Source organism: Artemia franciscana, chromosome 14 (assembly GCF_032884065.1).
Source record: "Artemia franciscana chromosome 14, ASM3288406v1, whole genome shotgun sequence".
NCBI classification, from domain to species: Eukaryota; Metazoa; Arthropoda; class Branchiopoda; order Anostraca; family Artemiidae; genus Artemia; species Artemia franciscana.
Genome location: NC_088876.1, coordinates 29,150,494 through 29,164,866, shown reverse-complemented (window position 1 = coordinate 29,164,866; position 14,373 = coordinate 29,150,494). Strand labels below are relative to the sequence as shown.

Below are 14,373 nucleotides of genomic sequence, written 5' to 3'. Positions count from 1 at the left end.
CCGTATTCAGATCTATACGGCATTTTTCTAATGACTGCCCTTGAGCTTTGTTGATGGTGATTGCTAATCGAACATTCCCTGTGTCACCGTCGTCATTTATATATCCCCCGGCGTCCCCGTTGTAGTTATGTCCCTGTGTCCCGGTCGTCATTTATATTTCCTGTGTCCCGGTCGTGATTTGTGTCCCGGTCTGTAATTTCTCTTTGAGTGTCCTGGTCATTATTTATATTCCTTGTGTCCCGGTCTGTAACGTCATAAAGTCTTCAATGGCTCTGGTGGTGCAGCCAGTTGAGGAAGTTTAACTTTTCCTGAGGCGCAACACATTCCCATTGTTTCACCATTAAATTTCAAGGCCTTGCAATGGGGACAAATTTTAGACATGGTCCCGATTTGAACAAATCTACTCAAACTATAATCATCGACCGGGCTGTACATGAATGCCAGGCGATAATTTTCAGGTTGCTCTTGTGATTCCTCGGCACGCTTTCTTTTGGCATTATCTCTTTGAGCCTCAAGCCTGTTTTCACGCTGTTCTTGTGATTCCTTGGCACACTTTCTTGTCTTACTTTCTCTATTAGCCGCAAGCCTTTTGGCATTAACTCTTTGAGCAGCTTCCTCGGCTGTTTCTTCTGCCATTGTAGGATTTATACTAAAAATTTATCTTTGAATTAACTCTTTAAGCAGCTTCCTCGGCTGTTTCTTGTGCCGTTGTAGGATTTCTTTAGGGCAATTTTGGAGGGTGGGTTCATTTTGGGAGAGACTAGAAACTAACTGAACTGCGAGTCTTCGGATTTTGATCAAGCTGATCAGATGATCTGAAACGATAAGCTCGTCAATATAAGAGTCCGCTAATCAGGTTATTTTCCAAGGATTTACTCTAAAAGAGGGAGCTAGCTCCCTCTTGCAGAGAGAGCTAGCTTAACAGGGCCTCAGAAGAGATATAGTGACCTTTTTTTGTTCAAAATTAGCTCTATAGTCGCCGTTACAGATTTTATGGGAGAGGATCCTTTGCATTGAGTTTAAGGGAGAAATGTTTGGACAGTTACGTAAAAGTAAAAAACAATAGAAAAAAAGTGTGACCAATATAATTTATTGATTTGCCTACATACTACACAAAACCCAAAAGTACATATACAAACAAATACTAAAAACAAAATACATGTAAAAGACAAACAAACACTAAATACATTAAAGAACAAGTGAAGGGGTCGTTGTCGTTCTTAGCAAAAGCTGAAAAGGACGCCAGTTTCATCTTCATTATTTGGCTGGTAATATAGCGATCTAAAAAAAAAATATATAATCGTAAACACTTGAAAAGTCTTGGTCTGTTTTTGACTTGAAAAAAGGAAAAAGAGGGACTTCAAAGTAAAAAAGGATACAAAAGTAAAAAAGGACTTACTAAATTTGTGAAATAAATAAAAACAATAAATGTCTTAGTCGAAATTTGTCAAATACTCTGAAATCTTGTAAGAAACTCTGCCTCTGCCTATTCAGGGGATGGTCAATACTAGGCTTGCCACACAATTGAAAGTGAGCCCTTGGAATTTTTCCAACAAAGTTTATACAAGCACTGGTCAATGACTCTTACAAATTATTGCCTCATTAGACTTTCCTCAGCTAATATATTCATGTATATATTTTGCTGATATATCATATAATGACAAACTTAAGGTTGCGCGTTTCTGCAGATTTGCAACCTTGATTCAAGATAGATGCTCAAATCACTATAGCGGATCCATATTTCAATACAAAATTAAGATAATAACTGGTATACATTATTACAAGTCTATTCCGATTTTTCTTGCTATTTAAGATTGGTAAAATATGACAGAATATGTTGCTTAACTAAATATTTTGATGTTTTTTGGAGCTCTAGCTTCAGTAGATGTTACGAAAAGTGGTGCAGGTGAGGCTCAAAGAATATTAACTGATTTCCTGGTTAGCCACTATGACAACTTGGCTTTTAATTGCTTTTAGAATAAGGTACTAATTTTTTATTATTCGATTAATTATAGAAAGTTTTAATTTAGTACCCTTTATTTGAACGTTCTGCAAATTCTCATTGGCTATGATTTCTAACGTTACTTCAACCATTCTAGTTTCTATATCAGAGTAAAAAAAGGTAAAGGTTAAAAATACGGCATTAGACTTTACAGTCCCTACCGGCGGTGCTGATCTCCGTTTTTTGGCCCTTCAGCCAGGAAGTGCAATGGGGGGCTGGGGACCAGCCATCCTGTGCTTTCGCACACCCTTCCTGTTTACCTTCCCCAGATTTCTCCAGGTACCCATTTAGAGCTGGATCGACTCTGGCTAAGCTTACAGAGTCACGCCACTGACCCCCGTCCCAAACTGAAGAATTGGGTACACTGGGATACAGAGTAATAGTATTTCTTCATTTTTTCCAGCATCTACAAGTAAACACTGGGTTTTTGACGGGCTTTGATTTTTTTGCTCCAATTACTGTAAGAATGTTTATGATTCAATCATTAGAAAAAATATATGCAGAGAAATCATAAAGTATGGGTCACAGTTTTACATTTATTTTCCATCATATTGGTAATAATCACAAATATTACTTTTTGAAGTTTTTCAGCTTTGATCTCCTCGTATGACTTCATCATAGATAAGGCGTCTGAAAAGGGGTTGGAATCACTGGCTTGGTTGAAACGATAACAATAGTTTCCTGTTAAGTCGCACTGATATCCACGAGGACAACAAGTATACATGCTACAGCATATTCCCTGAAATGAAGAGAAATTACTCAGGTAGATGTGCTGGATTTTTCAATTTGTAAACCATTGTATTTAATTAACTAAAGCAGTTGCAAAAAACCAGCTTTTTCTACATTTATCGAAAAAATTAGGCAGTAAAACAATGTTTGTTTACGCTTGATTAAGATTTTCATTGCCGTCACATAAGGTTCTCAAGTACGCCAAAAAAATCTATATAATTGACTATTATAGCTTCCAAGGCCAGAAATGAGTTTTTTCAGGTAGTGTTCGGGAATCTTCAGGATTAAGCAAAATGAAAACAAGGCCACTATTCCTTGAATATTAATAAAAAAAAGGTTTTTCAAAGGGAAGTAAAGAGCAAAGTTGAAACTTAAAACTGACAAAATATTATTGCTTCACAGACTATCTCACTTAAACTAGTACAAATAAACCAATTTTTATGTTTATCTATGTTTCTAGGACCATAGGCCTTAGTTCTAGGTTTTATGTTTCTAGGGCTTTACAGCACAAAAACCAAGCATAAAAAAAAGGAATATTAACTTGGGAGTCGAAAGTGAGCACGTAACCTGACGACAATAAATTAACTTAAAAAGCTATTCATAGTCTTTCATCAATTGTGACATCAGTAACTTTCAGTATAGAATTAAAATTATCTTAAAATATAAGGATAAAATTATTACTTTTTCTTAATAGCCGCAGTCACTGAACAGCATACCAAAATATTTGATTGATTAATAAGGCAACATTTTGGTCTCGCCAGCTACAATACGATTAATGAGTAATATACACGCCTCAATTGTAAGAAATATGCTTTAGTACTGCTCGAAATGAAGATCAAATAAGCCAAAATATGAACTCTGGAAATTCGGTCATTTCTCTCTATACAACAGTGAATTCCAAGTTATGATACACATTCTAAAGTTAGTCTATAGTCTTATACTATCAAGATATCTTTACTTCGAACTTGTCTACGATCTACTGACGTGTCCTTTCAAACAGTTCGTGGTAACGAACTGCAGTAAGGAGCGATCCGGCTCAATAGTAATCAAAACTCTAAAAAATTGAATTTTGATATCAATAGCTACATCAAAAGAATCGCATTTTAATGCTGATTTTAAATATATAAGTTTCATCAAGTTTAGTCTTACCCATCAAAAGTTACGAGCCTGAGAAAATTTACCTTATTTAGGAAAATAGGGTGAAACACCCCCTAAGAGTCGTAGGATCTTAACGAAAATGACACCATCAGATTCAGCGTATCAGAGAACCCTATTGTAGAAGTTTCAAGCTCTTATCTACAAAAATGTGGAATTTTGTATTTTTTGCCAGAAGACAAATCACGGGTGCGTGTTTATTTGTTCGTTTGTTTTTTTTTTTTTCTTTTCCCCAGGGGTCATCGTATCGACCAAGTGGTCCTAGAATGTTGCAAGAGGGATCATTCTAATGGAAATAAAAAGTTCTAGTGCCCTTTTTAAATTACCAAAAATTGGAGGGCATCTAGGCCCCCTCCCACGCTCATTTTTTCCCAAAGTCAACGGATCAAAATTTTGAGATAGCCATTTTGTTCAACATAGTCGAAAACTATAATAACTATGTCTTTGGGGATGACTTACTTTCCACAGTCCCTGGGGTAGGGGCTGCAAGTTACAAACTTCGACCAGTGTTTACATATGATAATGGTTATTGGGATGTGTACAGACGTTTTCAGGGGGATTTTTTTGGTTTTGGGGGTAGGGTTGAGGGGAGGGGGCTATGTGGGAGGATCTTTCCTTGGAGAAATATGTCATGGGGGAAGAAAAATTCAATGAAAAGGGCGCAGGGCGCAGGACGAATCTGGTCATGTTAGAAAAAAAACGTCAAATTCAGAGCTTAATATACAATGCTGGATGTTCGGAGCCTCTCTATTATGGAGTATAATTTGAAAATAACACAACTATACGAGCGATAAAACATATATACCACAACCATAACTCAACTAACGAAAGAACTGCTAAGAGATAACACACCTATAAAGCGAAAACAGGTGAAAACTAACGGGAAAATAAACGAACTAAGAAGTGGAAGGGGCCCAGAGAAAAAATATAATCCTTTTCCAATTTTGAGCCTAACTTCCGCAAAGGAGTAATAATGTCAGAAGCCCCGAAATACCGAATTATTTTCTTTTTCCTATAAGACCGGGGTAAATGAAACAGAAACTTACAATAGCGGAAATATAATATACACAATTCAGCCAGATCTTGTCTTTTTTTCAGGATAGGGGAAATAACAGATAGGGAAAGTATTGAATGGTCGCAAAAACTAGCGTATAGCAATGCAAGCGCTTTTCGATAATTAAATAAAAAAGCAAGTTTTTTTAACTGCAAGTAAGGAGCGACAGTAAAACTTAAAATGAACAGAAATTACTCCGTATATGAAAGGGGCTTTTCCTCCTCAACACCCTGCTCTTTACGCTAAAGTTTGACTTTTTCTCTTAACTCTACATTTTAAAACAGTAATAAACAGTAATAGAAACGTTAGTTAAAAACTAAAAGTTATAGTTGCCTTTTTACGTAACCGAAAAATTGGAGGGCAACTAGGCCTCCTTCCCCACCCTTTATTTCTCAAAATCGTCTGATCAAAACTAAGAGAAAGCAATTTAGCCAAAAAAGGAATTAATATGCAAATTTCATTTTAATAATCTGTTAATCTGATTCAATACAAAAAATTCAATAAGATTGGACAAGTCCTATGGTGGAGAGCCAAAATCAAACATGCATTAATTCAAAAACGTTCAGAAATTAAATGAAAAAAACTAGTTTTTTTAACTGTAAGTAAGGAGCGACATTAAAACTTAAAACGAACAGAAATTATTCAGTATATGAAATGGGTTGTCCCCTCTTCAACGCCTCGCTCTTTACGCTAAAGCTTTTAATTGTTTTAAAAAGTAGAATTGTGGCAAAGAGTCAAACTTTAGCGTAAAGAGCGAGACGTTGAAGAGGGGACAACCCATTTCATATACTGAATAATTTCTGTTCGTTTTAAGTTTTAATGTCGCTCCTTACAGTTAAAAAAACTAGTTTTTTTCATATAATCCAGAAACGAAACGAGAGCCAGTCATTGAACTGAGCCATTGTGCAGAAGTGATTCCAAATTAAACAAAGAAAAATAAAACAGAATAAAACAGCAATCCTAGAAGGGCTTATGTTTATTTTGTAAAACAGTGTCCTTAATCGGCTTGCTTTTATTGTACCAAAACTCCTATTTTATTTTGTGTTTTGAGTAATTTACTAGTTTTATATAATTTTAGAAACGTAGTGAAACATAATTAGTTGGCTTATTTGTACTGGTTTTATTGATATATATTAGACAGGCAGTGACGTAATAATTTTTGTCCGTTTTAAGTTTCAACTTCGTTCTTTACTTTCCTTAGAAGAAAATTGGTGCTTTGCTTTTTAAATTAATTTTTGACTGTTTTAAATTTAAATTTAATCTAAAACAAACACTGTTATGATCTATTTCATTTTTTACTGGGGAAAACCCTCTTCATTTACAAAATAATTTGTTTATTTTAAGCTTTTATTTTGTACCTTAGTTCTAGTTGATTTTTTCAATTTAATTTGTGATGGTTTTCAAATAATACAAGAAAATCCCCATCCCCTTATGTAAATTTTTCTCCTGGAAAGCTCGCCCAGAATTTTTCTTTCTCATAGAAAAATCTTCCAGTGGAAAATCCCCCTTACGAAAATCCCGGCCTAGAAAATGTCCGAATAACAAATACTAGACTATATATGAAACCCCATTCATTGAAGACTGTGGGAACCAAAAGAGGCAATGAACAGACGAATTGGAATAGTTAGATTTTTTTCTCAGAAATACTAAAAGAAAATGTAAACTAAAAGTGAATTTTATTTTTCAAAAAGAAATTATTAGAAGCAAAATCAAGCTCAAATTTTGGTGGTTAGTCAAAGTATCTTGGCGCAGAAGGAAGAACAATATCGGTGCCTCCAATCTCTAGCTAGATGCCTTACAGTATTTTTGGTTACTTAAAATTGACACTAGCAATTTTATTTTCCATTCAAACGAGCCATTAAACATCTCTTCATGTCATTCTGGTAACTGGCTAGTCCTGGTTAAAAAAAGGAAAAAGGACACATTAGTGCTCTCCGTGCAAAAAAGTGATTTTCTTGGTTGTTCAAGGGGGGGGGGAATCTAATAAATTTATACAAGATTTTCGACTATACTGATTCTAATGGTACAACTTTGATTTTGGTCAGATGCCATTTCAAACGGTTTCAGGTTCTTTTCAAAATCACCTAAAATTTGTTTTCTTATTCCTTTTGCTTTTATGGTTAACTGAAATAATAGTTACTATTCCTGAATCAATGTCAGATGCAATTTTTTCTCCTTAGGTAGTTTTTGTTCCAAATGCGCTTTTCAACTTTTGGCTACTATGGGCTGTAGCTTGCTCTTTACTAGATTGCAGTTACTGCTGCAACCATGATAGAAGGCATAAGACCACGTTAAAAAAACACACGATGCCGATATGCCTGATACGATACATTCGGTATCAATACACCTGATACCAATACATGCAATACCGATACTCCCGATAGCGATACGCCTGATACCACGTATATTTCTTCGCCAGGGACTATCGAGGGTCATATCATCATCAAAACCATATTTATTGGACCTTTGAACTATGTTGAACAAAGTTGTTATCTCGAAATTTTTCTTGGACGATTTTGGGGGGTGTTTTTGGTCACTTAAAAGTTCAATAGTAAATTTAAGCTCCGTTCAAATGAGCCATCAAACATCTCTCTAATATGTTCTGGATACCCACTAGCCCTGGCAAAAAAAAAAAAAAACAATTGCTACACATGCAAAAAAGTGATTATCTTTCTTTTTTAAGATGGGGACTGTAATTATGCGACAGAAAGTTTTCGACCATGCTGATTCCAATATTCAATTCGTCGTCATTTTAAGGGGTTTCAGGCTCTTATTCAAAATCACCACAAAGTGTTTAGGCAATAAACTTGTACTTTTTAGATAAAACGAAAAATTAGTTATTATTCCTTATTAAATGTTATATGACAATTTTTTCTCACTAGTGATTTTTTTTTTCAAAAACGTTTTCAACTTTAGGTTACTATGGGCTGTAGTTCGCTCTTTACTAGGTTGCAGCTACTACTCCAACCATAATGTGTTTAGTATACTCATCAAAAGGACTAGAAGAGATCCATCAGAATTTCAGTTTTGAACAGAGCCTTTTATCATTCCTTACCAAATTAGAAACTTTGATAAGAGGGCGCAACTCCAAACTTGTGCAATGTAAGATTTAGATGGCAAAAGTCCATTTTTATTATGTGACTGGAATGAAGCTCCTTAGGCAAAACTTTATCATGCAGTATTCGGCATCTAAGTTTAAATATTCTTCAGGTGAGATCTTTAATCCATAAAAAAATATTGCGATAGTTTCGTCAGTGCAGTGACATAGGGTTTTAACTTAAAGATTCGTGGTGTCAAATGTTTTATTGCACCAACGTTGCAACCGTGGTGCTATGTTTTCAAAAGAGAATGTTGGGCGTTAATGTTGTCCTCAGAACTTAAGGACATATATGGATTACACTTAAACGTCAAACTACTACAAATCAGCATCATTGAATAGATGAAACCCAAAACGAGCAGAAATTACAGTAAATAACCGAGTCAAACTCAAAAAGGGCAAAAATAAACATGAGTGCTACTGACAACTCTCCAGTCTTCTCTAGATCAGAGCATAATTTGCAATTTTCAGTTTAATTCACATATGCTGATATTTATTCTTTAAAGATTTGAGAATTTTCTGTTTATTAAAGTGAGAAAAGGGAAAACATTTAAAATGTATTTTGTCTTCAGTAAAGAGTGAATTATGATCTGGTTTTCAGGCGGCATGTGGGTTATCAGCACTACTCCTATTAATTTTTGCTCATCATGAGTTTGACTTGGTTATTCTATTGTAAATTCTGTTCATCTTGTGTTTCATTTAATTTTTTAAGTTTATTTGTGGCAGTTTTGCGCTTGGTAGATTATTTGACTTAATTTCTGCTGGGGGTGTCATCTTCTATAACGTAATTACGTCTTAGAAGATTAGGCAATTTTTTTAAAATTACGTCTTAGAAGATTAGGCCATTTTGTTCAGCGTACCTTTCAAGTACGCTGAACAAAATGGCCATCAAAAATTTGGAATGAGGGGATTTGGGGAGATTATGGGCGTAGGTGGGGCTGCTTGACTTTCAATCAACTATTGGAAAGAACACTAAACGTTGCAATTTCTCATCGAATGAGTACTTTTCGAAGTTTCTATGACATCTTTTTATAAAAGGCGCTCTGGTTTAAAATCCAATAAAGGGGGCGGGGCAGCCGTCCAATCACTTGAATCTTAAAAAAAGAATAGCCCCTGAATACCAGTAAAATGAGTCTCCTCCAAAGTTTGTACGACCACCCTTTCTATAAAACTTTGTATTAATTTATTGATTTATAACCTGTCATTCCAAGAGAAAAAAGACGGAGCATAAAAAGCAAAAAAAGGGAAAAAAACATTTCACTTCCACACAAAAGAAAAAAAGCAACAACTATGATCTAAAAACTTACCAATCTACAACTGAACATACGTACGCATATATACACTTAAATTTTGATAATTTTGCTCCAGGAGTGGGATTATACTTTTGAATTATACTTACTAATCAATTTGGAAATGGCTCAGGATAAGTTATCTTATGCATTTTAATCATTTTAGTATTTCTCGTCCAAGGGGGAAGCCGAAATAAATATTTAGAAAATCGGAAGAAAGTGGACCTAAGTTTCTTTTTTCACCAGTGGAAAAAATTTGCCAAAAAAGAATTATAACCCTTGCCCTGAGACCTGTGGGTGGTTGTCATTCTCAAAGACATAATTTCTGCACCTTTCAACTACGCTGATTAAAAGGCTATCTAAAAATTTTGATTAAATGTGTTTGGGGAAATGATTGGCGTGGGGGGCTGTTTGACCTTCAATCCCTTTTAACTTTTTAAAAGGTCTCCGGCCCTTTCAATTTCCAATTGAACGAACCCCTTTCGAGCTTTCTGTGACAACTCTTTCTATCTGAAGTGCCATGGTCTAAAAAAGAATAATACATAGTGCGCACATGATAGCTGCCTATAATAGGAGTATTTTCAGAGGAATTTGCAAATTAATAATATTCCATCAGTACCAGATTTATAAGACAATATGAGGTACTGAAAGGCCAAATGTTCCACATTGGGAACACTTTTAGTTTTCCAATACTGTGTCCTTACTCTATGGTGATTTTAATAAAAGTGCACCATACATTCTAAAATTGGTAAGTATAGAGTTGCAAAATACTGAGTATTATAAAATTCTATATCTCACTTGAAACTATTGGTTAAAAAATCTTACTGTTAACCAGATTTCAGAAAAACCTGACAATTTACCCGATCCTAGTTCAGGGAACATAAAATTCGAGGATGTTGCTAGTTAACCCTAGATTTCTATTGAAAGCATAAAACGTGCCTTAGTTGCTATCTTCTGGGCCAAAATAAATTTCAATGAGACGTTCCCAAATGGGAATGTTGGGCGCTAATGTGTTAATGCACAACAAATAAACCAATAGTACATGGTAAGATCTACTGCAAAATTTTGGAATATTGCTTCCAGAGGTGCGTGAAAGACGTATTCTCGAAACTTCTGTAATTTTCAACATATAAGATCGCTAAAGCTTAGGGATACTGGCATTAATCTTGGTTAGTCATTAACCTTGGTACCCATGCCATGCATGCGTAATTGAGAGTCACGAAAGTGTCACTTTTCAGTTTATCATTTCAGTTTATTCCTAATTATGGAACCTGAGACTGAATTGAACTAGATCAAATAGCACTATGTGCATGCATTTCGTCAAATCTCGTATCAGTAATGCCCCCAGCAACTGTTAACAGAAATAAGCTGAATCTTTCAGGTTGAGTTAAAGGGGTGTCTACGTGCATAATGCTACTAATGCTACTGCTGTTGAAGCTAACGGTATTTAGGTGAGACTTTCAAGGAAAGCTTAAGAGGATATTGAACTAAATCAAACCACAAAATGAATATACAGATTGTTGAAGAGGTTATCAGCAATGTGTCAGGAATGGCTTGGATTATTAAGTTGAAACCTTCAGGTTCTGCTGAGGTGGGTTTTCAACTAACCAAATACCACTATGTGCATACTAATACGATACCTGCAACTAGCGAGGCTAATGGCATTAAAGTAAAACTTTCAGGAAAACTCCAGGGAACTAAATTAAAACAAACTATATGCAAAAGGGCAGTCAAAAGGGCATAGATACAATGTTTTGGAACAGCCTACATTATTCAGTTGAAGCTTAAAGTGTATATTGAGAGGATTTTGAACGGACCAATAGGCGCTATGTGCATATTACCATTTTTGTTACTATAAGACTGTTACTACTACTAATTTTTCTTAGGTTAAGGGGATTTTGAGCTAAAATAAACACACTGTGTGCCTTGCGGATACCAAAGGGATGTATGAGCAATTATTCAGAAACAACTTAGAGTATTAAGTTGAAACTTTAAGGGCGTAGCGAGAGTGATGTTAAAGTAACCAAAAAGCCACTCAGAGCATCTTACTGCTGCTAGTTCTGCTATTGTTACTACGACTACACCAAAGCTAACGCTAAGGATATTGAGGCTAAGCGTAGGAAGATACAACTTCCAGGGAATGCTCAGGAGGGTATTGAACTGATAAGAACTAGATCTACGTTGTATGGGTAACGTGAGGTTTTGTGGCAGCGTTTGTTCGGCTTCGCCAAGCAAAGTGTTGCGAGAGCAGCACTGTGGTTTTGTTTCCTCGCTTCGATTTGACGCTGAAGCTGCTAATCTGTAAGGATTTTAAATAAACAAGTCCCTTACATGTCTTTACATCCACTGGAACCAAATTGGCCTTAACATCAAATACACCGGAAACAATGTTGTTCCATACTTTCAGTTGAAAAAACTTTTTTTTTAAATCTAATTTCTCATTGTTGTTTCAAATGATGCTGGAGAATCCAGCATCCCCTTCATAAAAATTCTCTTCCTCCATGATAAATTCCTCCATTGAAAGATCCTTTCACGTACCCCCCCCCCTATCACCAGAGAAAATACCCCCTGAAAACCTCATTATGCTTCGTCAATAACCAATACTATATGTAAGCAATGGGCAAATTTCATAATTTGCAGCCTTTCCCCCGGGGACTGTGGGGGGATTAAGTCGTCCTCAAAGACATATTTGTTCGGTTTTCGACTATGCTCAACAAAATGGCTATCTTAAAATTTTGATCTGGCGAATTAAGGAAAAAATGAGCATGGGAGGGGGCCTAGTTACCCTCGGTAGAATGAGCCTTCTCGTAACATTTTAGGATCACTGGGTCGATATATTCAGCCCTGGGGAGAAAAACAACAACAAATAAATACGCATGATATTTCTTCTGGCGAAAAATGCAAAATTCCACATTTCCACAGTTCGTTATCACAAACTGTTTGATCATTTAAAAAAATACACATTGACGTTTATTATAGACTAACTAGAAATTTTGGCAATGTTCCATAATCAAGTTTATTACCCTCGTAGCTTCCTTTCTAAGAATCGTTAGAATTAAAAAATTCAATGATTGACAGCACGGTCATATATAATAAGGCTTCAATAATGTTTATTGTCCTTTTTATGTATTATTCAAGCTTGAACCCCCTCTTTTCTGAATGTTGATTCTATTCCATTAATATGAATTGAAAATTTTCTGAAATAGAACCAGTGCAAATTTCTAATTTTGATTCTGTTTTATTTTCCCACATTTTTAGAGTAGAATCAACGTCTGCTTTCTTGTTTTGTTAGATGAAATAAAACAAATAACTTTATTAGACAAAGGAAATACCCTACCCCAGGATGTGGACAGCAGCTCAACCATTGCCCGTTGTAGCAATATGTTCCAGAAGAGCATTTACTAGAAGAAGGGGCTAAGTCATCATTCGGCAACTCCAAATTATCCTAGAAATAAAAATGATTCAGCTTAGAAGTGGAATCCAGACTGAATGAAAGAGTACTTAAGGCTTATGCTTCTTCCAAAACCAATGATTTTACAACTAGCTTTCACCTGTTACCAGCACCTCTATACACCTCTATACACATTTCGCCTCTATACATAAAGATTATGTATTTTTACATTTTAATGATTTACATTTTAACTCATAGACTTTGTCTATTTAGAATCGTCACAAATGGCACATATTTGTTGTTGTATATATCGTAAATAAAACTTCATTTCAGGTCAAATTCCTATTAAAAAGGGCCTTTCTTTATGTACAGTTTTTCAGAACAAGTTGATTGAGCAAAAGCTTTCTTGAAAGTAGAGGATAACAACTACTTTCCTCTTAAACAGACATTTTCTTACGTTCTAGTTTTGTATTAAATAAAAAAAAAAACAAGTTTTTTTTTAACGGGAAGTAAGGAGCGACATTGAAATTTAGAACGAACAGAAATTACTTCGTATATGAAAGGGCTGCTTCCTCATCAACACCCCGCTCCTTACGCTAAAGTTTGACTCTTTCTCTTAATTCTACTTTTTAAAACAGTAAAAAATCGTTAAGATTCTATGACTTTTAGGGCTGTTTCCCCCTATTTTCTAAAATATTGCAAATTTTCTCAGGCTCTTAACTTTTGATGGGTAAGACTAAACTTGATGAAATTTATATATTTGAAATCAGCATTAAAGTGTTGGTTACTATTGAGCCGGGTCGCTCCTTACTACAGTTCGTTACCACGAACTGTTTGATATTGGATTAGATTGGTATAAAAGGGTGTATAAGAGTTTTAAGGACGTTAGGGAAAAAATTTTCCCTAATGTCCTTTTTTCAAATTCTTGAAAAAAGCAAAAAATTTAATTTATATTAGTATAATTAAATTCAAAAAATTCTCCGATTAATATGCCAACTTTTAAATTGCTTCTAAATAATATATTAGCACTTTTAATGATATTTCAACTTTGTACAGAGCCTTGCCGCTGCTGGGATAATAACCCAAATATACGCTAAACAAAACGTACAGTGAATCAAGCTAAGAAAAAAAAAACATATCATTTAGGCTGAAAGGCATCTTAGATGTAATATAAGTTAGAAAATTATCACTCTGTTTATAAAGACGAAAAATATATACATTTGCTAAGACGAACGTGAGAACAGCAAATAGCACAATAAAAAGTTTTCCGTTCATGTTCTTGATCCAGAAAATGACTACTCACTTCACTGAAAGCAGTTGCTTTTTATAGTCCAAAATGTAAACAAGACTTTACAGATAAAGCGTTAACCGTCAAAACTGTGGACGTGATTTACGCAAATAATTTACGCAATCAGCAGAACCTTGCCGGATAAATCTTCTCAACCAATGAATTTTCTTCATGCCTGCATTCATAAGTGAATGTAGGTAAATCCCCTCTTACGACCCCATAAAAAAAGGCTATTGAAAAATTGTAGAGCTCACAGACATCTCTACGTTTGGGCTTAGAAACTGTTTGTTGAAGATTGGTTGGAAAATTCTTATGATACCCTCTTCCTCTACGTACGTTGGCTATTAACAACCACATATCTGTCCATT

The 14,373-nt window shown here is 35.1% G+C and overlaps 1 protein-coding gene across 1 annotated transcript; it reads right to left on the bottom strand.

Moving 5' to 3' along the window:
• Window positions 1-1,074: 1,074 nt before the first annotated feature.
• LOC136035544 (progranulin-like) lies at window positions 1,075-14,089 on the bottom strand. The gene is made up of 4 exons (XM_065717397.1): window positions 13,936-14,089; window positions 12,664-12,771; window positions 2,577-2,741; window positions 1,075-1,281 (listed from the first exon to the last, which is right to left on the bottom strand). Exons 1-4 carry the CDS (start codon window positions 13,990-13,992, stop codon window positions 1,258-1,260), a joined length of 354 nt encoding a protein of 117 aa, XP_065573469.1. The 5' UTR covers window positions 13,993-14,089; the 3' UTR covers window positions 1,075-1,257.
• Window positions 14,090-14,373: the final 284 nt, after the last annotated feature.